The sequence below is a fragment of the Condylostylus longicornis genome, unplaced genomic scaffold, assembly GCF_029603195.1.
Source record: "Condylostylus longicornis isolate FDR11 unplaced genomic scaffold, ASM2960319v2 ptg000005l, whole genome shotgun sequence".
NCBI classification, from domain to species: domain Eukaryota; kingdom Metazoa; phylum Arthropoda; class Insecta; order Diptera; family Dolichopodidae; genus Condylostylus; species Condylostylus longicornis.
The window spans coordinates 2,865,035-2,892,194 of record NW_026577974.1 but is presented as its reverse complement, the minus strand read 5'-3'; the positions used below and the strand labels follow the sequence as shown (position 1 = coordinate 2,892,194).

The following is a 27,160-nucleotide window of genomic DNA, read 5'->3' as shown; positions in this document are numbered from 1 at the left end:
ATATTATATGATTTCATTGGCACACTTTAATACCACCACCATTCACCATCGCACTAGAAGGAAGCAAAATATTCCAATTTTCTAAGTTTTACAATTTAAAATTTTCAAGTAGTTTGTATTCTGTTTCTTGGAATGAAGAAGAATAAAAACAAAATATTCATGTTTAATCTCAATAATAACAAAAAAATATGTTTTGTTATTTATGCATGTGTGCATAATATTTAAACTATTTCGAATATTATAATGGTTTATGTGTATAACTGCATTAAATATTGTGCAAGTCTTATCTAATAACATTACCCATTTTTATAGTTATTTGAATACTTTAAATATCTTTAATATTTTACTTTTATTCAACATGCACATACATTTTGATATTTATAACAGTTCAATGTGTGTACATAATACGTTATTCACGATATACCAACTCTTTGTTCAAACAATCATACAATACGTATACATAGCATAGTGCCATCTATGGTATCACAATATCAACTCCAATACAAAAGAGTAAAATTATCGGGTTATTCGGGATTGAGGAGAGGCAAAAAGACACAGAGTTGTTCTACGATATTTAGCTCTTGTCAGTTGATCGCTCAAGGACTGAAAAGGAAAACTACCAATGTTTGTTTTACAATCTTCTATTTTTATTATTGTTATATTGTTATTTTGCCGTTCCGTTGTTTATTTGTTTGAAAATTCTGTTAATTTTTTATTCCATTTTTTTTTTTTGTTTGCTTCGTTGTTCGTTTGTTTTTTCGTATACTTTTTATGTATTTGGACAGATACTAATCGTTTGTTTTATTGCATAATTTATGACTTATTTTTCTTTTTCTGAATTATTTTGTTTTTCCATTATTTTTTTTTTCAGTTTTTACGATATCGATTACGCATTCAACTTTTCTTTATTCAACCTACATATATAAGAGTATTTTTATTGTTTTAGGAAAAGGATACATTTTTAGTAAAAGAAGAAAGAAATTTCGTTGCGTTACGCTCGCATTTCATTCATAAGTAAAATGAATAGGGAAATTGGTAACTAAAAAGAGAAACAAACAAGTTTTGGCTAGGTACTTTAACACTTCATTGGCAATATCATGTGTAAGGTACCCTTCATAGGACCACTGTACTATGAATGGTACAAAAATTGTCGCCTTCTTCTTTTTTCTAATGATGCCAAATCACCCTCTTACTTTTAGATAGTACAAAAAGTGTTCGACTGCAATAAGAAAAGCTCTAATTAATTCCAACATTGACAAATTTTATTTTGTGAAAAATTTCTTTGGTCGTAATTGAAGGTCGAATTTAGGGTCGGAAACCGACTCTAGAGAACGCTCTAAAAAACGCTTGAAAGGATCGACATATATTGTTGTTAAATATAAAAAAAAAACAGATTTTTTCTCAATTCTATATCACGTTTCCGCTCAGGATACCAAAGATTTACTTCTATCAAACAAAGGTTCATACTTTGTGTCATCATCATGTGACATTCGTTGTTGGGTTATCTCAGAAACTTATAAAGTAAAATGTTTTGTTAACAATGTTCTTCAAGACAAAATAAAAGCATTAACCAAGTGGAATAATTCAAAAGCCTATATGAATATGGAAATGCACAAATCATATTTGTACCATACAATTACAAATAACACAGTGTGTTATTAATGCCCCATATTATTTGGTTAATGTTAATTTTTTTAAACAAATATTTTATTTTTTTTGGTTTGTTTAGGGAAATGCAAGTCTTCATTTAGGGTAACATTAATAGGAAGTTATAAATATACTTGAATATAAGAAATGAAAATATTTTTTTTTTCTCGTTTTACCCAAGATAAAATGATTTATTATTGAAAAAGTATTAATGTTTTGAAGAAGAACAAACGAATAAAATAAATAAATTTGTTTACTTCATATTTATGTCACGTGGTTACTTTTGATAACTTTTATATTGGTAATTCATTATGACAAAAGGGTTTTAAAATTTCTCTACTTCAAAAGGAAATGGATGATAAACGAAATTGGGTCATATTTATAAATTGAAATACATACTTGTTTACCGTAATTAACGAAGGTACATACATATATTTTATATTAAACCAAAATTGAGAGGTATAAATTCAAGCTTTCATGCAATTTTAATTAATTTGTTTTGCACATAAATGTAAATAAGAAATTACCGCGACGACTTTTTCCAGATTTTGTCATGAAGAGGAGTGCATGGCGGCAATACACATTGTTTACGAATGTTCGCCGTTGACGAGGAAGTGGATTTTATGGCTTCTAAACCCAACCCCTATTTCATCAATACCCATATTTCTCTGTAACACTTTAATAACTAAAATAATTTTCATTTAATATGATCTTAATCATAATAATAATAATAATAACGAGCATCCTGAATTGTACAATTTTCCGCTTAAAAATTTATTTCTACACATAATGTGAGATGAGTTCATTTTATCTGTGAAACTATGATGAAAGTTAGTGATTATAGATCTTCTATAAAAAAATATTGAAAATTTTCCAAAACCAACAAAAAAATAACAGAGAAGAGATAATAATACTTAATTCCATATTAATGAAATCTGTGATCCATTCAGATTTATAATTAGTATTACAAGATATTTAAAAAAAAATTAATGCCTTTTCTCTTTTGATACATTTTATGTATACATAATAAAAAATTGACCTCAGATAATTCGACCCTATATATTGCCCTCTCGATAATAAAGATAATAAGACCCCACTGCATACTTATGAAAGTAAAATTTTTGTACTTTTAAATTAAGTATGGAAAATTCAATAAATATTATGTAAATCATTTTAAAACTGAGGATTATTCAAGTTTTTTTCTTATAATATGGCGCTTGGATAACGTTTCACTATCGTTTATATGATTCTATATTGTAGTAAGTGCATATAATAAAGCCGTCAGAAATGCATTGTGCATAAATATGCATATAAATCCAAATTAATAAGTTTCTTTAATCTGTAATTGATATTCGGTTTTCAATTGTACAATAATATAGATAATATTATATTAACATACCAACATACATAAATATGTACATAATCCAGTATGTGCAATTATATTTGAACTGAATTGCCACTCTGAATCTGTTCATAATATAATTATTGTACATTAAATATGCTTGAGAGCATAAAGCATTGGAATTTTTGTAATTTCATATTAAAACGACAGACAATCAGTTATTCTTATATAATATACGCATTTGTACACACACCGTTTGACACAAGAGTACAACTGAACATTATGATAAAGAAAATTTTTTTTTTTAAATCTTCTTTCTGTTAAATGACATATAATATCACTTGGGGAGTACATACGAGTACATATGTATAGTATTCCAAATAATGAGACCATATGTTCTTTGGTTTCATATATAAAAGTGTTCAAGTTCGTTATTTTTCCACATGCTATGTACATAAAAATTCTAATATGGGGTGATCCATTTGTTTTAAAGTAAACCATGGTAAATAGTTTTTGTATGCGGATGTTCGATGTCATAGCAAAATAAAAATTTCTGATGTAGTCAGCACAAAAAGTCCAGCTCACGAGGTTTAACACATCACAACAGCTGATCAATTCGTGGCATAGCCAAAATAAGATCGGATATTAATTTCTATTAAATTCGGTTCAGCCGAACGTGACATACACGAGTCCAAACTCAGATCGACAGAACAACATTTCTAAAAATAGGTTAATTTACGTTTCGCTATATGGAGAAGCGCTTTTCCACAGACAACTCGGCATGCGAACGTTAATGCTATCGCACAATAGCAGAAGAAGAAAGTACAATTCTTCAATTATTCTTGGTCCTTCATACCTTTTACCTTAACCTTCTCCCACTCGCAATTTTTCAGCTAGAATTCATCTCGATGTCGAATCCATTTAAATTTTATGATCTTCTTATATCGAATAAATTTTAAAATAAAAACGATCAAATTCGTAAAACAATTTTCACAAAAAGAAAAAAGTGTGTAGAAATGGCAGCCCTCAAATCCTTTCAAATTAGACTAGTCATCGGAAATGAAACATCTTGTACGTTTACAATTAGTACATAATTATATTTTTTATTTTGTTAATTTCGTCAAGTAATTTTCCAGGCCATTCACTTAAAAATGAAAATTTCATGGTAAAAATAAAAAATAAGAAAAAAATTTAAAAAAATACAAACGAATAAAATAAGATAATGAAAATGATAAATTAAAGTTCATTAAGTAAGTTGTGAGGCAGTACATTATCATTAAAAAAATTTTAATTTTAACTCAATTTTTGTACACGAACAAATTTGATATTAAAATTTCGATCAAAAATTCACGTAAATGTCCTTACATTATTTGATATTTGAACTACAAAAGGTTTTAAAATGATTAATGGTTAATGAGGGGGCAACGTAACTTAGATCGAAATTTTCCCTAATAAAACAATTTACACCTTACAGCGCGATTTTTAATACATGGTTATATAATTAAAAAGTTCAAATTTTCAAACATTTTCAAAGAAATCGAGGGTTTTAAATTTTTCATTTCATCAAATACATTTCACAGAATTCGTCAATATTTAAATTTATTATAAGATAATTGAAAAAAGTCTTGAAAAAACTTTAAAAGCGTTTTTTGACTAAACTATAAGAGATAGAGCGATTCTAAGTGTTTTTTGTGATCACTAGAAATCCACAGATTCTCGTAAGAATCAGTATTCTAAAGTAAGAAAGGTAAAAAACGAACTACCAGCAAGCAGAGTATAAATCAATCATATTGATCATGAATAACAGGTAAAAAAAAATAACAAAGAAATTAGCATAATTTTTTTCTAAAAATTTTACGGTAAATTTTTTTTTTCAATATTCTAAAAATAAATATCAAAAAATGATTGCCTCTATAATAACTGCTGCAATCAATATTCCTAACCACAATTGTAATTGAATCAATGATCTTTTCAATGTTCTTGCTTGTGGTCTTAACTGTTTCTCGAGCAGTTTGTTGTAGGTGAACTTTGAAATTATATAAGATTAATTTTTCACCAATAAAAATTTCAGAAAATAATTAACACATAATATTAACTACCTTATTACAGATTTTACTATATGGATACCTTAAGCGCATAGAGGTAACGACGTCAAGTACAATACGATATTTTATAATTATATATAAAGTATCTTAGAATGACATTATTTGATCGGCCAAATCAAAGTGGATTTACGAGTACTTCTATATCTAATATGATTTCTATTTGATATTCGAGTCAATTCAAATAGAAATAGAATAAATTTTAAAATATATTTTTCTAAGATCACATTGAGTGAGAGTACACCTTGAATAATTAAAATATTAAAATTAATAAAATCAAATTGAAAAATATTTGTTCAATATAATTCATATGTAGGCGCATATAAAATGTAAATGATCATATACCTTTAATTTCAATATAAAATATAACATTACACAATGCACTTCTATTGCATTTATATTATTTTGTAGAACTTCTTAACTTTTATTAATTGATATGCAATTCTAACTTTTGACCTTTCATTCCTTGGAAATCTTTAAAAATTTCTTCAAAACATTTATGAAAAGAATTTTAAATTTTAAAAATATCAAAACAGAAAAATTCAATTAAATATGTGTTTGGTAACCCACGTCAATTTCTAAGTCAAAAATTTCTATTCAAATTTAATTAAAATTATTCATCGATCCTCACTCTATGTATGTATTTCTAATTCAAATATTACAATTATTATTCTATAGAAATATAATAGAAAAGATTCATTAGAATTTTCTTTAGAACTCTTGCCCATATTTAAAATTATTTTTATTTATTATTTGATTTATCATTATTTCAATAAAATTTCAAGATTTTCTTTTATTTTACTCTTAAATTATTTCAATAATTTACCTTTAAAAATGTCTTTAAAATCTCATAAAAATCGATAAAATCAATAAATTTATCATAATACTTATATGAAAGAATAAATAATCAATTTCATAGAAACCAAAGATAAAAACAAACTAAAAAAAAAAAACACACACACAATAAAAAATGATGTTAAATCAATTAATCATATTGAGTCCATTCGACCACACATTCGAATGTAAGTGTATGTGCATTTATACCATGTGCTTGTAAGATTTATGATTTATACTTTCAGAATAAAATTATCATTCATAATATTTTAAGATTTCATATTGCGGGTGTACATCAAAAAAAAAAACACGAGATAGTAACATAAATAAAGGCTACTAACTTAAATCAGATGGTAAACCTGTTTTTATCGGATATGGAATGTGAGTAAATAATATCTTAAATTGGTAAGTATGTACATTTATTTATTGCATTTTATCACTGAAGTATAAGCATTTTATGTATACATACGGGAAGAATTTTATTTGTAGGCGGAACGAATTAATGTCAATTTTGACGTTCATATTTAAAAAAATTCCAATTTCCGGGAAATATCAAAATAACAGTTAAAATATTGCTCGGGCAGAAGTTTTCTCAAGGAAGGTTCAAGTGCAAATTAAGTATGATTAGAACAATATTTGCACCACTGATTTAAACACTGTGGCTGAGAAGAGTTTTGCCGAATTCTCTAAAGCCTTTCCGACGACATATTGCAGTTATAAATTAATTTAGCAGATTTTTTGAAGCTGTGTTTGGGACTATTTCAAGATGAAGCCAGAAGAAGGAGAAAAGATAACGAATTTTCAAACATGTTCTGCCATAAAATTCGTAAATCTCTTGGATATCACTTTAAAAGTGATAATATCATAGCACAGATTATTTGGTAACCTACGATTTTGACTTTGAATTTAAAAGACCATTGCAAACCCGAAGGGAGCCAATATTTATGTGATCAGAAACAACATCAAACACAAGATAAATCTTGTTTCATTCATAGAGCAATAATTGTCATGTTATCAATAAATTATTGGCAAAAATTTCCTTAAGCTGCAATTAATCGAATATAGGTACTTAATTTCTTTGCTTGCAAAAATATTTCATAAAACACCACCACTTTATCGATTCAAAATTTTTAAAAATGAAAAAATGAAATGAAAAATTAACCAGAAGTTTATGTTAAATGTTTATTAGCAAATTTATTGTCATGTACTTTATTTTTCTTTTGTGTTTTTATTTTTAATTTTATTGCAAAATTTATCACTCACACCTTATTCTTATAGGAGTATTAAATTATACCTGGAAATTCAGTGCCTACCTTCTAAGTACATTTAAAATTGCTTCAGGTGTATATTTGTTAAAAACAAGGTGGGTAGGTGAGATTTATTCATTTAAATAAATAAAATAATATTACGACATTCTGATCAAGTGATCAGAAATTTTCATTTCTTTTACCGGTTTAATTTTCTATTTTTATTTTTTAGTTTCTCTTCCTGTCATAGGTTTTCTATTTTCGAAATAAACATGTTAAAAGTCAATAAATATAAAATAAAACTTACAATTTATTGGGAAAATTGTAAACCGCAAAAAAAAAATGTTTTTTTTTAATTTCACCTCCTCGATTTCCAACAGAAGAACTATAACTAATAATGTAGGTGAAGAAAACCGCAATTGCACAAATGAAACATTTTAATGTTATCTTTTAAAAGGGAAAAATTATTGCAGGTTTAAGTAAGGCTGTTTTAAACACTAATAAAAATTTTTCTTTTTAATCTAAATTTTTCATTTCTTAAAGAATTTAACCAAAGAATATCTTAAGTAAAAGTAATAAAATTAACCACAATTTTAAAATTTTAAAAGAAATAAATTTAGAAAAATATTTTTAATTTCCCAGGATTGTCGTTCAATTTTATAAATTTTATTTTGAATTCCTGGTTTCTTTATTTTGTCTGGTTATTAAAAATAAAATTTACCACAATAATTCTTGACCGCAATTTATTTCTGATTATTTAATTATTCAGAAATTTTTATTATTTATCTTTTTTTTCTCCGGTAAATTCTTTTTAATATCGCAACAAAATTGAAAAAAAAAATATTTTGTCTCTCCTTTAGTTGAGAAATTTTGGCTAGTAACGCCACTATTATCAAAAATCTTTTTTTTTTTTTTTACAATAAATCAAATTTTAATTTTGATTTTCGAAAGAAACCCAATTTGTAATATCACAATAATTAAAAATCATTTCAAAATATATGTTTTGGTTACATTTTATTAAAAATTACGGATCATCAACATTATTAATCAAATAAAATTCAAATTTAATAAATTATTTCTTAAAAATTTCTTAGAATCGTCAGATGATTTCAAAAAGCTTCACCGCGCTTTTTGTTTTTATTTACAGACACATATTTATATATAGTAAAAGTAACTAATTAGATATTTCAAAATTAAAATTTACAAACACTTAAGAAATTTGTTTTTTAATTAATTATGTATAAATGTATACAAAATTTACACATAATTTCGAAAAAAAGAAAAATTCTAATATAAGTAAACAAACAAAAACACAAACTAAATAAAATTTTATAAAAATTAAAATTCAAAAATAAAAAAAAAAATAAATTCCGCTCGACTTTTAACTCGTTCAAAGTACGTCCGAAGACTAATTGTATTATTTTTTTTTAATCACAATCAACTTGAGCGCGATCTGTAAAATGAACGTTATGCTACATTGAAAGTAATCTGTGAATAATGATCATAAAATCGATGATTGATGATTTTTATATTTCTGTTTTTTCTCTTTCGCTTTTATATTCGTTTCGTATTCGCTCAGAATTCAGATTGAAATTTTTATATCATGTGAGATAAAGCTGAAATGTGTTAATTAATATCTGAATCTGTGAATAAAGTAATTTGTATCATGCTAGAAATTTATGTCATGCTACAAAATTTCTATCATGATACAAAATTATTTAAACAATTGCGATTATCTTTCCATTATTATTCGACTTTCATATTTTATACACAATATTTTGTAACGCATTTTAAATGACCAATATACGGTAGAGTACTCGGAAGCCTATAAATCATGCATTATGTAACTAAATTTTGTATTTTGTATGTTAATGAATTGTAAATGAGTGAAAGAACTATGAAGGCTATAGTTCGTTTTCATTATGGACGTAAAAGTCTAGATTGTAAGTTAACGAAATATTTGTTTAAAGTGGAAACTTTCTACTTTTTACAATTTGTATAAGAATTAAGACTTTACGGAAGCGGTTTTCACAAAACCAAAAAAAAAAATCGTGGAGTAAATATTTTAATAGCACACTGCACACCATGTGTAAAATTATATCTGGTATTTTTTTCTTTTAAAAAACTTCCTCCAATCACCTTTTCAGTCTAAACCTTCAAATGAAACATTGTGTATTAGAAACTGCAACCAAAAAGTGGACTGAAATTAATTAAAATACAAAGATGAGGGTATTCGAAGAAATAAGAGGAATAGGCAATAAGAAACTTAGCGAACCTTATAAAAATTGTTGCCTAATTTGTTACACAATTAGTTATCTACAAATATTTTATTAAATTCATTAAAATATCAAATCAAATAATAACGATAATTAGAAGAAATTTAATTTTAATTGAAATGTAAATTTTATATAGAGAGAAACACATAAATAACATTTCTATTTCAATAGCCAAAACATTTATGTATATTGAGAAACTTTTATTATCTCGCTTAGGAAATTAAATTAATAAAAAAAAAAATTTTTGATTTAAATGTAAATCTGTCTATTTCAAATCTATCAAAATTTATTAAAAAAAAAAATTAAATCAAATTTAAGTATAAATTGACGTGTTATAAAAAGCACTCAATTCAACACTAAATCAATTTGTAAAATCTGCGAAATAAAAAAGAAATTTTTATTTTTTCATTCAGTTTGGTTATCTTGATATAACAATGGGATTGTCACAATTTTTAATGCATAATATATTTTGACAATCAACTAAACTAGTTACATATGGATAAACATTACAAAAAGTAGAGAGTTGAAATCGATTATGTACGACAACAAGTTGTCATTAAAATGAAAATTTATTTCTAAGCCGCTTTTTTCGCTTTTTTAACAATTTTGTGCTATAGATATAGGCGTGTAGATACTCTAACTACTTAAGTACATACATACTCTTATATCAAATATTAAATCAGAGACCATATGATGTACGTGAGTCATGTAATCCAAAAACTTATAAAATTTAAACATTACATTCACTGTACCATTATGCTTTGACTGCAGCTTCTTAACTCTTATGGTATAGGTTTATTAGAGAATTCATAACAGAAACTGATTTGTTTGCTAATTATTAAAGATTTCTTACGTTTAAATATCATATTTATGTGCATATTCCGACCCAATAAAGTATTCCAGCCTCTAATACTTAATGATAATATAAAATTCCTTACGCTTAATAGCGTAAATTAAATTAATGCCTAAATTTTTATAGCAAAACAAAATTTTAAGATAATAAGGATTTCGCAAAAAATGTTGAACTTTGTTGTAAAATTAATTTTGAAACAAAAACAATTTTTGGATCCCAAATTAGGTACGAACGAAAACAAAATCGAGTACCGTTAAAATAATAACAGCGTCTAAATTTTACCAAAAATTTAACTTGTTACATTTTATAATTATTATTCAACAAACATTTGTACCAACAGATTAGAGCATTTATGGCACACAAAAAATTTTATTTACAAAAAGCACTTAATTTTTTTTTTTCAATTTTAAGCTATGAATGACTCAAATTAGTTTGAAATTTTAAATATTTTTTTTTTTATTTTTGTACAAAAATTGTAAATTATTTAATAATTTTACAATAGCAAACAATTTTAGTCAATTATCATTGTAAAATAATTAAGTACTAGTACTTATATACAATAGAATATTGAAAGCGTGTCATTTTCAGATTTTTCTTTTCAATTAAAATAATTTTTTGTAAAATTTTAAATGTGTAATATCCACGCATAGATATTAACTACAAAATGATAAAATCAATAAAATTTATGTTAAACTTTATCTCAAAAATTTGTAACACCGATAAGCACTCAATGATATCTCGTAAATAATTAATATCGATAACACATCTACATTGTATTTTATCTGATATAAATATTAAAAATATGAAATTGCTTATATAGATCTAACAACACTCATTTCAAATTTTTTGATTCATAATCAAGTTAGTTTCAATCATTTTTTAAAATTATGATAAAAATCATTAAAAATGTTTTATGTAATAAGTTCAAAATGCATTTTTCTTATTTTGTTTTTAAACAGAGTCAACCTACACTTTTAGACAATACGGCAATTATTTCCTATCTCAACCCACTCATCATCATCATGTTATATTAATAATAGTCTACATTTTAATATATAGTAACATTTTCGTACACGTAATTATGCATACTAGAGATTTGTATACCACATAGTATATAACATTGGTTATGAAAGTTTCTTCTGAATTCTTAAACTAAATATTATAATATATTTAAATTTTTAGAAAAAGTAAAAAAACAAAAAAGAAAATTTCATTTTAGACGCGACATGTCATGAAAAGAGTTGAATAAAAGACTTTCCAACTAAGTCAAAATTTTCATATGAAATCAAAATCAAATAGCTACATATAAGAATTTTAAATTTTTACCATAAACAACAAAAATTATTATTTTAATAAATAAAATTTTCATCTATATATTACAATATATGAGCATACATAATACAATATTCATTTATATCTACGGTAATAATCTAAAAATAGAATTCTTTAACACAATTTTAAAGTGAATTACAAGTAGAAGAATAAACAGTGCAAAAAAAAATTAAAACGCGAAAAAATTATGAATAATAAAAGCAATGAAATGAAAGATTGCGAATTTTATTAACGACAATATTTTTCCCTATATACATACTCGTATATGAAGTAAGTACTATTTTAACCTTAAAAGTATAAGTCATATTTTATTCATTTTCTATAGAAATTTTGTTATTTTGTTCATAATGGTATAAATATTCCTTTTTAAAACATACAGGGCTAAAAATTTTAATATAATATGGTAAATTATTTTAGTTAATCTGACCAATGGGTTCAAATCCCGATCACTGTAAAAATTATATTCAATATTAGATAGCTTAATATACATTAAGCTATCCTACTTCCCAGGGTCACTGTTAAGTTGTCGTACATCAGTCGAACTATCAGGATATTGAGACGAGAATAAAAAATAAGACGCATATTTAGGAAGTTTTTGCTAAGGACTTCTCTGGCAAAGTTATTGATCTTTGAGCAAGTGCTTAACTAACATCAATTATCAACACTTTTTGTATTTTTAAAAAGCTTTGCATTAAAATATTTCAAATCTGTCCTTTCAAATTCAATAGACTATCTCATAATTACCATGAATTTTTTCATTATTCATTTTGCAAGTGTTTATTAAATCTGTCAGTAAATCATTTTTCATAAAAAAACAAAAATGAAAACCAAAAAAAACAAAAAAAAGAGTTGAAAATTGATTGGAATATCATGAACTGAGAGAGAATATTGCAAATTATTAATTGAAACGTTTGGAATTTATTCATAATTTTCATTTTCTTAAAAATTTTATTATTACAACAATAATAATAATAATTCTTTGAATTAAATCGTTCACAGTAGAAAAAAAAGGAATGTCGTTTTTAATAATTGAATAAATATAGCTAGTTTGAGGAGAACTTGAGAAATATCTTATGGAATAATATTGTGAAAATAAAGTAATTTATATTAATCTACTAAAGTCAATAGATAGACGATTATAAAGAATTCGTTTTTTGTAAAGTTCAAAAGTACAATAATAGTGCACATATGGAAATATAGTTCATTTTTGAACTTCATGGAAAATATTAGTAATTGAGTTAAAATGTTTTGTTATATAACAATTAAATAAAGTATAACTTACCATTTGTTGTTGAGTTTTAGGATTTTTAATCATATTTTCTACTTTAAATGTTGTTACATTTTCAATTATATCAGCTAAAATTAGACCATCACAACAATCTGTTGTTAAATTAACAATTCGTCTCTTTGATTTAGCCCGATCTAGATAGAAATTACCCCAGTCCGTGTAAATCTAAAATGTAAATAGTATAAATAAGTAAATTTATTAATAAGTAAAATTATATCAAAACATTTTTTTTTAAATTAGCCTACTCTTTTAAGGTAAGGAAAAACTAACAAAATTTTATTCCAAAATCAAAAATAGTCAATATCAAATATTGATTTAGTGAAAATAGAGAAAACCTAAGTGAATGACAATCTGACTAAAATATAAAGATAAGAAAGCTAAAATCTTATCTGAGCTCGAATCCTTTTACTTTTCAATATGAAACTAGATTTTGGGTGGCCGTTACACAAATGCTAATCTATTGCAATTTAAAAAATTAATTGCAAAAATTTTTGGAAATGTCATAACAAAATCACTTAAACCAATCCACATTGCCTTAAAAAAATAAAAAGAATCAAATCTTTACAATGTTAACCTATATTTTTTTGGGGATTTTTGAAATTTTCGCTATAAAATTCATAAGGACAATGCAAACCTTTGCAATAAAATAATTTGAAAAAAAATCAAAACAATTCTTTTTTATTAAATTAGTCTACAAGTTCATTGAATTCAAAAAAAAAAAAAAAAAGAAATTTAAATCAAAACAAAATTTTAACAAAGGTGTTTAAAAGTTTAATTTTTTTTTTTTTTTTGAAAAAAGGACACCATTGTAATATGAAAGAACAATTTTTAATACGCCACCTTTATTTAGGTTTGTGTACCTTTATTATAATAGTAAGAAGATTTTATGCTTTATGGTTTATTTTTATTACTATATTCCTTTTTCTTTTTTTTAAAAAAATGACAAAAGAAAAAAGGATAATGTCATTTAAAAGAACCGGCCAAATACAGAAAAAACGAAACCGAAAAATAAGAAAAGCGTCACTAAGTACAATTTTTTTTTCTTTTTTTTTTTAGTTTGCTTTTGTGCTTTTATTTATATTTTTATGTCCTTAGTACATGAGCATCATATTTTTAATATCCTTTAGTGTCCCTCCATTTTATCTTTAAAGTATACAGAGTATTACTCTAATAGTGTGATTGAAAATTTTAAAAGCAGGAAAATAAGGAAGAAAAATCATTAAATTGTAGGAGTTTTCACGACAATCAATCCTCTTCCCTTCCATCGTCAGTCTGTTTCTAAACGTCCTCAAAAAAAATTGGGGAAATCTTCCTCAATATTAAAGGAACCTGATCCAAGACAATTGTTTCGTCAATTGTGCTTCTATAAGCTGGCAATAAAATGGTCACTGTTTCTAAAAAATTCGCAGAAAATGAAAAAATATATTTTTCAAAGTTGTTTCCAAGAATAGTTTAGTATTGATATCACTGTACACTCAAAAACATCATCCAGTCGATCGAAAATCTTGTTGCCTCTATATCCATTGTAGCCAAATATTCAAATATGTGCCACTCTGTTGACTAATGCGCAACTGCTGTTTATGTAGTTGTTTTCTTAATTAACTCAGATGTAATATAAACCGATTGCAGTTTTAGCAAAAAAGAAACACCTAGTTGCATCTGGTCTTTGCAATCAATTTCTCGAATACTGTTTTATTCGTGACACTTCCAAAATTTCTTCCTTTTTACAAAATTTTATATGATTAGGTGGTTGGCTTGTACACAAAGTTTTCGAATTCAACATCTTTCTTTTATGTTTCTAAAACTTATTATACAACTTTAGCTAAAGTTACCTAAAAATTTTTAAATTCTCTAATTTCTTTTCTTTTTTGTTGTTAAGTACCTTAGTAAAAGGTAGAAAAAAAAACCAAAAAAGTTATTACTTAACAATTTTCGTTTTTTTTTATGAAAGCCCTTGGTGCAATAAATAAACTTCTTTTAAAAAAAAGAAGATTGAAATTTTTACATAGTTTTCTTTTTAAATATAATATTTTTAAGAGGATTTCCAGAAGTTACTTGATGAATAAATAAATAAAGGAGTTTTTAAATTCTCATAAAATAATCAAATTTTTTGATTTTTATATAAGTTACTTAAAATATATAAAGAGGTTTAAAATTTATTACCATCTATCATGGTATATCTAACAAACATGACATTTATATTGTACACTCTAGAGTGTGGTTGTGATTTTATTCATAACATCATCTATAGCACTATAAATTTCTTTTATTTTAAAAACATTCTCCTTCAGTTGTCCTTGTCACGTTATTCTCATAAATATGTACAAGTGCGATGCTAATAAATATTTCACTGAATATAGTTGTTTAACCACTCAATTTTAAATATGTTGGATTTTGTTGTACTTTATAATTATCCAAAATTAGATCACCAACGTCATCAAAAACTTTTATTTTATATGACACGGGTAGCCACGGTTTTAGATTTAAAAACTAAACTATTCCTTAAATCTAAAAAAAAACTAGATTGATTCCTAATCACAAATTTTCATTTTCAACTCTGCAACCGTTCAGAAAAATCGCCTAAAAATAGATTGTAATTAACAAAACCTTTAAATTATGCTTACAAATATTACAAAGCACAACAACAAATATATCAATATAAAATAAAAAATGCATTAAAAAAGTACAAAATATTCAAGCAAATATTTTAAAATTTTTTAATATTTTAAAGAAGGAATTACAAATTTTCAACTTTCATCAAAATATCTTCAAAATTTGCTACAAAAACGGAAAGGGAAATGAGGGAAAAAGAGGCTGAAGAAATCTTATGAGCCATTCCAATGTCAATATTTGTTTTTATTCACTAAAATATTAAAAATTTTGAAATTTTCTTTAGTTTTTTTTTCCTGGGCCATATTGACTTCATTTTTACCTTTAATGTAAATCGATGTTTACTTTTCTTTTTTTTTTTTGTTAATTTTCAAGCAAAAACGCAAAAAAATTGCCCTTCAGCTGAAACACGAATATTAAACGAAATAAGAACCGAATCCCCCACTTAGTTTTTGTTTAAAAAATATAAAAGCGGAGGTGAGAAATAAAAATGTTTGTTTAAGTTTTTCTCTTGTCTCTTTATTGATAGACGACAATTTGATGAAATAAAAATCAACTTTACAACAATTTCTTTTTTATTTTTACCTACTAAACTTCACAAATGATAAAACACCCAGGATATGGGGAACGTATATCCTTCCTGTTTTTATTTTGTTTTTGTTTTTTTTTTCTCTCAGCAAATTTCCCTCATTTCAAAGTTACATATATTTTTTTTGAATTTTTTTCTCCCCAAAAAATTATTCTTTACAAACAAAAATCTTTGATGACGTTAAAATGTCATAAATTAAAAGAAGTTATGAGCATAAATGACACTTTCTTATTTAAAAAATGAATTTGTTTGGGGGGTTCTAACTGCTTTTTTCATCTTTACCTTATTTTTTTTAAATAAATGAAAATTAAAATTAAATTTTTCTTTGTACTTTTTACAACTTTTTGTTAAATATATTTTTTGCATTAGATTCGATGACATGAAAAATCCTTTATTGGATTCGTTATATCACCAGTAGTAAGGAATAAAAACACAATCTTGCTTTTTTTTAAATAGGTAAATGATGAAATTTATGGGTTAAATTATTGTTTGAAGCAATATCGAAATCGATCGCAAAGTGTAAAAGTTTTATAAAATCAATAAGAGGAAAAACAGAAAGTGAGAGAAAGAAGTGAGAAAATTAGTTAAAATTTTAACTGAATTTCTTTCCACACAAACACGAATAACATAAATTAAATAATATAGATAAAAGACAAAAGGGTGAGATGGGGAAAAGAAACAGAGGGACATAGGGATGAAGAAATCGATGAAAAGAAGGACAAGAAACCGATGAACAGAATGACAAAGAAGCTGGTGGACAGGGTGACAAAAAAACCGATCGATAGAGGGACAGAGAAATAATAAAATAAAATCTGTGAAATAAAGACAGACGAATATACACAAAGTCGAACGGAGGGTTGCATAAACCTAAGAACGAAGACAAAGGAAGATAAATCTAAAAAGCCGAAAGAAATGAAATAGCCGATGGGGCGAAAAAAAAAACAGGGCGTTATGACTAAATCAAAATTTAGCACTGCAGAAAAGCATTTTTACATTTCAGGTTATTATGGGTACAGCTATAAATAAGCCCTATATAAAATTGAGGGCAACTGCTTAACTAAATTTCAAGTCGAGATTTTCATAAATGGCAACCAATTCCCAATGAACAGTAATCCAATTTAAACATGCTTTCATAATACTCATTAAATAAAATTTATTTTAAATGAGCCTTAAAAAGTAATACTCAACTATTCTACACAATTCAACTTTCTTTTATTATAGATCCTTCATATTCATGTACCACATCATTACACTAGTATAGACTAAACTTTAAAAGTAAATTTACAGGAAAACGAGAAAAAATAAACTTTTTTATAATGCCTTAGGAAAACTTTTACGAATTTTACACAAGATCATCCAAAAAAACAAATTCACACATGTACACATAATTGCATCGCAAAAATTCATAAAAAGTGAGAATATGAAAGAGATAGAATATATGTGTAAGTTTTCCAATAGAAATAAATGTGAATAAAATGTAATTTTTATAAAAAAAAAAAACTTAATAAAATTCTACATTTTCCAAAACTTTATTTTTAAGTAACGTAATAAAATAAAAGAAGAAAAAAGTAAACAAAATAAAATTTGTAAAAATGAGAAAGTTAAACTCTTACAAATATGCTATTTTAAAATATAAACAAAACTACTTTCTTCGACTTCAATAAACTTTCATTCTCTTATTTCTCTTTCAATTTTTTTTTTGTATTTTATTTTTGCAAAAGTTAAAATTTAGCTCTGGTGGCATTTTTCTCATTTTCTTTTCCCTATAATTTTACAATAATAACAGTAAACTTAGTCTACATACATTTTCCTAAGTGTTATGTATGCATGTTGTATGTGCAATTACTGACATAAATATGTAAATGTCAATAAATGTGTGTACAAATGTGTGAAAAATTGATGATTTCAAATTTTATAAACGTTCTCTCTTCAATCGCAAGAATGGAAATTAAATTACAAAACTCCTTTTACATTTTTTTTACTTTAAATTTTTTTAAATTTTTAAAAATTTTTTGAAAATTTTATTGAATACAAAGTTGAATTGCAAATTAACGATGGCTAGGGAAATGAAATTTTGTAAAATAATAGTTAGAGAATAAATTATTTCAATAATTATCATTGTGATACGTTAGGAAATTCAGTAAAAATTTTTATCTTTTATACTTGCACTAATTTTGTGTCAAGTATTCCCAATTCAATTTTCACATAAAATAGTTTCCGATCCGTTCCATATATAACATTTAAGAAATACTGACGATATTATAAAAATATCGGTGAAATTACAGAAAAAATTGCCAGACATTTGACAGCTCTAAATATCACAAAAATAATGAATATCTAATATAAGAACTTAGATATCTAAAAATAAGAACACTAAATATCTAAAAATAAGAACTTAGAAATATTCCTGAGTACGTATAAATAGCAAATAGGCGAATTTTATTCAGTTTTTGCTGTCTTACAAATGTTTTATAAATATTTTTACTGTTTTGTTTGTTACATTTTTCGATTTCTGTTTGTGAAAAGAATTATGTTAAAATCACATCTAATTATTTTACTAGCTTTAGATAAAATGGTCCGTCAATACACGTGTATATAAAATTTACTTTCAACAATCCTTAAAAACATATGAAATTACAAAACAAGCGAAAGAAATTACAAAACAAATGAAAATTCATCAAATCTTTAAAAAGAACAACATTTTTTAAATGAAAAAAAAGATTATTACTACTCATATATCCTTAAGCTTTGTAGTAATAAAATGAAAATGATAATGAAATTTCTTTTTATGCTTTTGAATTTTTACGCCGTATTCAATGTGTGTAAAGAAACAAAAAATTTTAAAGTTCACAGCACAATTCAATTTACACGAAGGTGCTTTCACTTCCTATTGAGATTACACGTTAAGAATTTTCAAGGATGTTATTTTTTATATTCTCTGTTTTTGATGTTATTCACAAAATATAAGAATAACATATGCAAAGCAATTTGTTTTTTCCGCCATGTTTGATTTTAAAGTGTTGAAAACAATTTTTGATTTAATTTCGTTATCATACTATGTTTCTTAAGACAAGATATTTCGAAAAATCAAGAAAAAAAAATATAATTTCAACAAAAATTGAGACGATTTTTCAATGATATTTATCTTACTCAAATGTTCCTTAAATGTGGTCGTATTTACTGCTTGTTTTTGCTACTTGTATTAAATTTTTTGTTTTTAATTATATTTTCTTAGCTATTTATTTATTAAGTTGTCCGTGACAAAAATTCGTTCTGATTCAAATAAGCCGTTCTGTTCCCATACATTGCTTACATTTCCTCTTCGATTTTTATATTCTTCTCTAAGAAGTTTGTTGATGCTCTTAACAGGATATCTATTACTGTCCATTATATATTATCATTTTCTAATGCAAATTTTCCTATTCTGCAAATTTTCTATCATGCTGCTGTGACTTCTTTACCTAAAACACGAATAAATTGCGCTTATAAAGCGCTCAAGTCTTATATCTGCTGCAAAACCAGATACTAGGTTTTTCTTTGTAATTATGAAATCTCTTCCTGACGTTATTCTTGCATTCAATTTTCTTGTATTCATATTATTGATAAGATTCTGTGCCTTGTTACAATTTATATTGTAAAACATTACAGCAATCATCATCCACCATTTATCTAGTTCTCAAAATTATTTTCTATAATACAACTTTTTCAACCATAACTCTTTTTAACACTTTGTTTAGTATTCAATTTAAATTTTGGCTAAAAAGAAAAAATTAAATTTCAATCTGAATTCATAATATTTACATGTTATGTATGGAATATTGCTTCATCCCTGATTTTATCATAAAGAATTTATTCTGACTCATATTCCAAAATTAAATTAAAACAAAAAAAATTATAATGAATCCTGAAAATCCATTAAAAAACAAATTATATACCCGAAGTAAAAAAAAAACAAACATACAACAAAAGTAAAATCACAAAACAGACAAAACTTTCATAAGAAACAGAAAAAAAAGTAAACAAACAGGAGACTATCAGAGGAAATTCCAGAATGTAAAGAGCATATTTTTCCTCAACAAAAATAACTTTACTACTTCTGTACCTTCTACTACTACTATTACTTCAACACATCTATATATATAATTATAAATATAATAATTTCTTCTTTTATGACATTTTTCAGAGAATATCCACATACCGGCAACTCATTTATTACATCTCTAAGGAATTGTATGTACGTACAGCTATGATGACTGCTGTTGTAAATCCTTTCTACGCTTTCATACTGAATAATTATTCACATAAATATCTTTACATCTTATGTGCTTACTTAACTGCTCTTTTAAATAATTCCCCAACAACACAAAAAAATAAGGATATGAAAAAATTTTTAATAAAAAAAAAATGTAAAACGTTTTCATACACGTTTTCCCAAAAAAAAAAAAAAAAAAAAAAAAAAAGAAAGAAAGAAAGCAAACCCTTTCATTTAATTTCTTTGAAAATAACACAAAAAAAACAAAAAATTATAAACAAAATGGTAAAAATAAGGAAAAATTAAACAATTTAAATTTTTTTTCTAAGGATAAAATATATGAGTAACACCGAATACTCATAAAACAAACAAACAATTTCAAAAAGGACCTCAATTATGTACGCAACATAGAATATGAAAATCACATTGAAAATTATTTGTAAAATTTTAAAGAAAATGCAAATATTTGTTTTTCACACTCATTTTTTTTTAAGCGAACTCATCATCACACAACCATTGTATATTTCTCGCAGGATGATGGAATTTTAACTAATAACAGCAACATAAAAAGAAATCGAAATCCTCTATAATTCACAAATACTGTATATTTTACATTTTATCCTTTAAACAACTCAATATTCTCGAATTGTAGTGTTCAATATAAATATGTGTATACTCTCCCAGACTAGACTAGCTTCGACTAAACAATCTATACAGATTTGTGTACCGAGACACAACACACAACCAAATTGGTCTGTAGTTGTCTTTAGAAAGAATTTCGTTACTCATTATACGTGCACTTTTAGAAATACATAGATGCGTTATAATTTTAATTTTTTTGAAAATTTAATTTTAGGGTGGTAAAAAACAATAAGGGTAACTAAAATTTTCCATATAGTCTGGATTTTCTGGTGGTATTATCAAATATTGTAATCATCTGTAAAATAATTTCGATTTTCTACATGTAGAAATTTTGCCAAAAAATAGAAAAATTTTGGTTCACCATAAATATTCATGTTTTTGTATATTGATGAACTCAAATAAATTCATTCCGAAAGATGGAAAAGAAATAGCAGATTTTTTAAAATTTATCAAAAATAAATTTTTTTTTATTCCTTGGGATCATTGGACAAAGAAATACTTATGAGAAGGCGAACAAAATTTCTTTTAGGGTTGAAAATTAAAAAAATTTCTTCTCTTGTTTTCGCTTTCAAATGAAACTTCATTCCTATAGTTAATAATAATTGTAGAGGAAAATAAAATTCGTTTTGTAATTGATGATTCTGCATTATGATATTGTGTTATTGACGTAGATAAAAATTTCATCTCGATGCTGTATTTATTAATGCATTTGCATTCGGAAGGTTATTCCAGAGAAATAGGGATTTTTTTTAAGCATACACAAGTAAATTAATAAATTCGGTTGAAAGGATTTTAAAATGTTACACAAAAAAATTAGGCTTATTCCAAAAATAATTTTCTATGAACAGATCTTATATGATGCACCATGTATCTACGTCAACTAAAGGTTCACTATCTTTTCATCTATTTAGCAACAAGACATCTACTATTCACCGCAAACAATATCAGCATGCCACTTAAAATCGGAAACAGTATCAGTATACAATTGAAATTCGGAACTCCATCAGTTACTACAATATTACAATTATAATTGTTTCCCAAAAATAAACCTAAAATAAAAAGAAAAACCAAATTTTAAATTATTTTGATTATCTGCAATCTATTAGCAAGCTTACAAGCAACAGCTAAAGTAATTAAACTTTTGAGAGTACAGACAGCAACATTTTGAGTTATTTGAGAAAAAACAAAACAACCAAAGTGAAATATCGTCCACTATATGAGTACATACAACTGTGATCCTGTTCTGCAAATTCATTTAAGGAAAGGAATCTATAATCAGCTAAAAGAAGCCATTTCTAAACAAACTAACGAATTCTCGATATTTTATTGAAAATAATCGATGGACACTTCGTTAATAAATCTCCTAAAACTTTTGAATAGTAAGTTAAATAAAAACTATTAAATACAAAAATATGGTTAATTTTGTCAGGACACACATAATTTTTAAATTGAACATTTTCTTCGGAACACACCATTAAAATTTTCTATGGAATAAATATTAAAACTATTACAAATTTTTAGAAGAAAGTAAAAATATAAATCGATTCAAAATATAAAAATTCTAAATAAAAAAATTTATTTTTCTTTTTTAATTTTCTTTCTGACAATATGCCGATGTATGACCCCTTAAATATTATTTAAGAATTCAACATATAAGAATACTTGTATGTATAGGTTTTTATGAGCATTAAAATATATTTTCTTTTATTGCAATCATTTACCACGGAACCAAGGGAATAATATTGTCTGAACATCCAGTTGATGTCGCAAACGAAACAATTCATTCAAACAATTTCTTACCCCATAAATATACGGTATACGCATATTACTGTATATACTATATTAACCACCCTCAATATGCTCTTTTTTGTTCCAATTGTTCCAAATTGTAATACAAAATAACATTTGATTTTTTATTGAAGCCAATATTGGCATCAAAATTATTCTTACGAAAAGTAAAATCTTGAAAAATAGTAGGTTGCAAAAAGCATTAAGAGTTAAATCATTAATTTCAACATTTCTTTACAAAAATTCAGCTGTTAAGAAGACATTCAGAGCTGTGATGAATGCTTACTGATATCTTCTAACCGGCAATTTTCACAATATCGAACATCTAAAAAACATGGGATTATGTTCTTCCGACTTCACCACCTTTTCTCAGTGACTGCGAAGCTTAAATCCTTTTTTGAGCAAATTGTCCCGAAAAAGACACTCGACTCCTTCGTGAATATATGCTTTGAAGGAGTGCTATAGGTAAGAGCAAACCCTTAAACATTAAATTATACAAATGTTAGTAAATTTTTCGGATTTTTAAAAATTGAATTTTAAAACTAACACTCCAACACTGGGGAGAAAATTTTTTATTTGAAAAGTAGAAACAACAAAATTTAACATTCAACCTCTTATATTATTAAGTTTAACAACGATATGAAAATTTATTATCCTGTCAAGCGACGTAACAGTTCAACAATATTGTTACAAGTTTTTCCTCTTTTTTCATTGTTTTTATTTTTATTCTTTTATTAAAAATCTTCAACACAAATATATTTATGTTGTATAAAACATAAATTTTGGGGGTAGAAGGCATTATTCATTTCGCATAGACACACACAATATAATAATACGAATTATTCGGAGTATGTAAGTAAATCGTATGTTATTCAACATTAAATTTACTATAGACCACACTATTATATTATTTGCCTACTACAATACTATACATCCTCTGCTACTACTCTATGGATGGTTTGTTATCCTAGTGCTTAAAATATTGTTTCGTAATGGGCACTCGTTACACACGGAATAAAAAAGAAATTTTACTCCATAATAATGAAAAATCATAGAAAAGACAAGTGTAAAAACCAACTTATTTTTAAAAAATTTTGGGGTGTTATAGAAAAATATAGTATTTATACATATAAATATTTAATATGAGAAGAGAAAAATATCCTGATAAACATTTAACTCAAAAATGAACACTTGACATTATTTTGAATGGAAACATTTACGCAATTGATTGGATATTTTAAAATTAAGTGCGTTTTTTCCTCATTTTTAAGGATTCATATGCAAATAAAATAAATTAGTTTAATGAAAAATTTATTTTAATTACTTTAATGACGTTGACTAATTATTGAATTTATGAAAATCTTTTCACAGAATTAAAACAAAATTTTATTGATTTTAAGGTAGGACTAATTTGATACTTTTATAATTAGTAATAGATTTTTATAGAAATAGCAATTAATAGAAACTTAATACATAAATTTACAATTTTAAACAAAGTTAGTTATCGCAATATTTTGAATCTTAATTGAAGATCTTTATTTTCTTCATAATTAACTGGGGAATGTGGGGGTAAGGTACACCAAAAATGTTATATAGAGTCTACAATAATTGTAATTTTAAAAGCATAATATTCAGCCAAATATAAGTAACAGATAACATTTTTGCTCAAAATCTTAATTTTGGAAACTTAATCACTACAGAAATAATTTAAACAGATGAATGAACTTTCTTTCCCTTTTTCTCAAGATATTTACCAGATCAATCCATCTGACGATGAATATAACACGGTAGAGCTATTCGCATTTTTTGAACTCGTAACTTTTCATTTTACCATGAAATTTATTTTTTTCACTTATTCTCATTCCCACTGTTTCTGAATCTTCTATCTGAATGATCTATCCCTTTTAATAGATCACCTTCTATTTATTCTCGTTTGCTAGAAATAGTCTCACAACGTTCTTTAATGCTGTCCTACTGCTACTAAAAATATAAAACAATTAATTTTCTATTAAGAAAATACTACGATTATCTTATTATAATTAAACCAAACGTATAAAATTTTACTTTTTTTTACAATTTCAACAAAGTGTATAACATGTAAATTATTAAAGAAGTGTCAGTTTTGGGAGAAACATTTTACTGGTTTTTAACACTCCTTTTGACAACTTAATGAATAGTAAATTGTAACTTGAATAAGTTTTAATAAATAAATGGCAGAATTCAGAAATGTTTACCCTAATAAATTGGAAATAATAATTTTAAGATCGTATCTAATCCAAAACAAAAAAAAAAAAGAAAATATCAACGAAATAATTACATATTCCAAGGATATTAAAGACAAAAAAAAGGAAATTTCATTATGCTGCCAAGTATTATAGAAATCATTATTACCATAATAATAATCCTATTATTAAACCTTGCTCATATCAAATGCTTAAATTTAATTATAATTAAAATAACACCCTTTTGTTATTTTTCATTTATTATAACTTTTGAAATCAGCTTTTTAAGTACAATTGTTCTTATAATAATAATAATAATTTCAAAACTAGTAGGATTTCAATATTCAGTAATTTTCTATCTTTATTACCTTTAGAACTTTTATACTAAAATGCAAACCAAATAATGAAATGAATTGTCAGAATAATTTAAGAATTATTTTCTATTATAATCAAACAGGTTCAATAGTGAAATTAAAGCGCTAATTACAATCAAACATGTTCGATAACGAAATGATTTCGTTATTTGGTTTTATAGCCAAAATGAAAAATTTAAATGAATAAATTCAGCTAAGAAAAAAAGATTTGCAACTTAAAAACAAAAATGTTATTGCTACATTTAATCTATTTTAGTATAATAATGAATTTACGTGAACCACAAAGCATAAATTTTTTAAAAATTGAAAAAAAATGTTTTTCTCATTTAATGTTCTTTTTTTTCATATTTATTTTAACTCATAAATCAAAAGGACTTAATAAATCTTATAAACATCAACCCTTATATTGGGCTTATAAGCATAAAACACATTTTGGACTGAAATCCGTTTTGTTTTTGAATTTTCAAATTACAAAACAGGGGGGCAAACAAATACTTACGCAACGGAACATCAAATTATATGATTGTCCTTTATACCAGGATAATCATACTATATAATAATAGAATTGAAAATAAGATAGAAAAAAAATAAATGAAAAATTTAAGAAACAAAAAAAAAAATCATCAATTCAACTCCCTTTAAGCTTTTATTGTTGGGGTGCATTAAACAAAACGAGCACGTGCACCCCAAACAAAAACAACTCAAAATTTGAATTCAACGCATCTATAATGACATTTTATTTTTTTTTCTGTACGATTAGAAATATTTTGTTCTTATTTTTTGTGAAATCTACACTTGTCCTTAGAGAAAAATGAGTTTTTTTTAGTATTAGTATAAATATACAAAGAAAAACACAATTCAACGAGGCAATTTTTTAAATTTACTGAAGGTGTTACCCCTTAAAATAAATGGTTGAACATATTTATAGAAAAAAAAACAAAATGTTGAAAAACACATTGTTATTCCATAACTTACATAATAGGAAAATGTATGAAAAAATCCTTATGTTTTCTATGTATGCGTATTTACATATGAAAAAGCAAATTCTCTTGCTCTAAAATCCAGTAACTTGTAATTTCTGGATATACAAAATTGTTAAAATAATGTTGGAATGCAGTATAATTTACAATTATCATTTTATGTAACGAAATTTTAAATAAATTTATACTACAAGTTAAAATTTTCGTAATTGATTTAAAAAAAAATTTGCTCTTTGTAATTTAAATTGAAATTGTTTCATACAAAATATTGTGCTGTTTGAGGCAATCACATAATATGTTTACTTCACATTACAATTCTTTGGATATTTATTTTATTCTACAATTATGTTATAGATTTTGAAAGTATACTTTGAAATTATAGGCTTTAAAACTTTGTCTTCGAATTTTCTTAATCTATGTAAATCGTATGATATTTATATACACGTACATAATACATATACAATATATACGAATAATGCGAATATTATTACTAAAAAGAAGAAATAACTTATAATCGTATAAAGGCAATAATAAAATTTTAAACCCGCTACAAAAATATTATTACCAAAATTTCCAAAAACATTTATGAATATTACTTAATCCTTAAAAAAATCATTTAATCCTAACAACATTAACCCAAAAAACAAAATTATTTTATCTTTTAATCCCACCTATTTTTTATAACCTAAATTCTTTTCTTTTCGGGAGTATCCTAAGACATATCAAACCTATAACATTTTTTATTTATTTACTATTCACAATTCTACACAAAATATAAAAAT

General features: G+C 25.0%; 1 protein-coding gene across 1 annotated transcript in view; it reads right to left on the bottom strand.

Annotated features, from left to right (window-relative positions):
* The window catches only part of LOC129614850 (protein sickie-like), a 94,550-nt gene extending 81,486 nt beyond the window's left edge, over positions 1-13,064 (bottom strand). Inside the window, exon 1 of the mRNA XM_055529798.1 lies at positions 12,916-13,064. Within this exon, the coding sequence (XP_055385773.1) occupies positions 12,916-12,948 (33 nt within the window). The 5' untranslated portion in view covers positions 12,949-13,064. The remainder of the gene's footprint in view (positions 1-12,915) is intronic.
* Between the last annotated feature and the right edge of the window lie 14,096 nt (positions 13,065-27,160).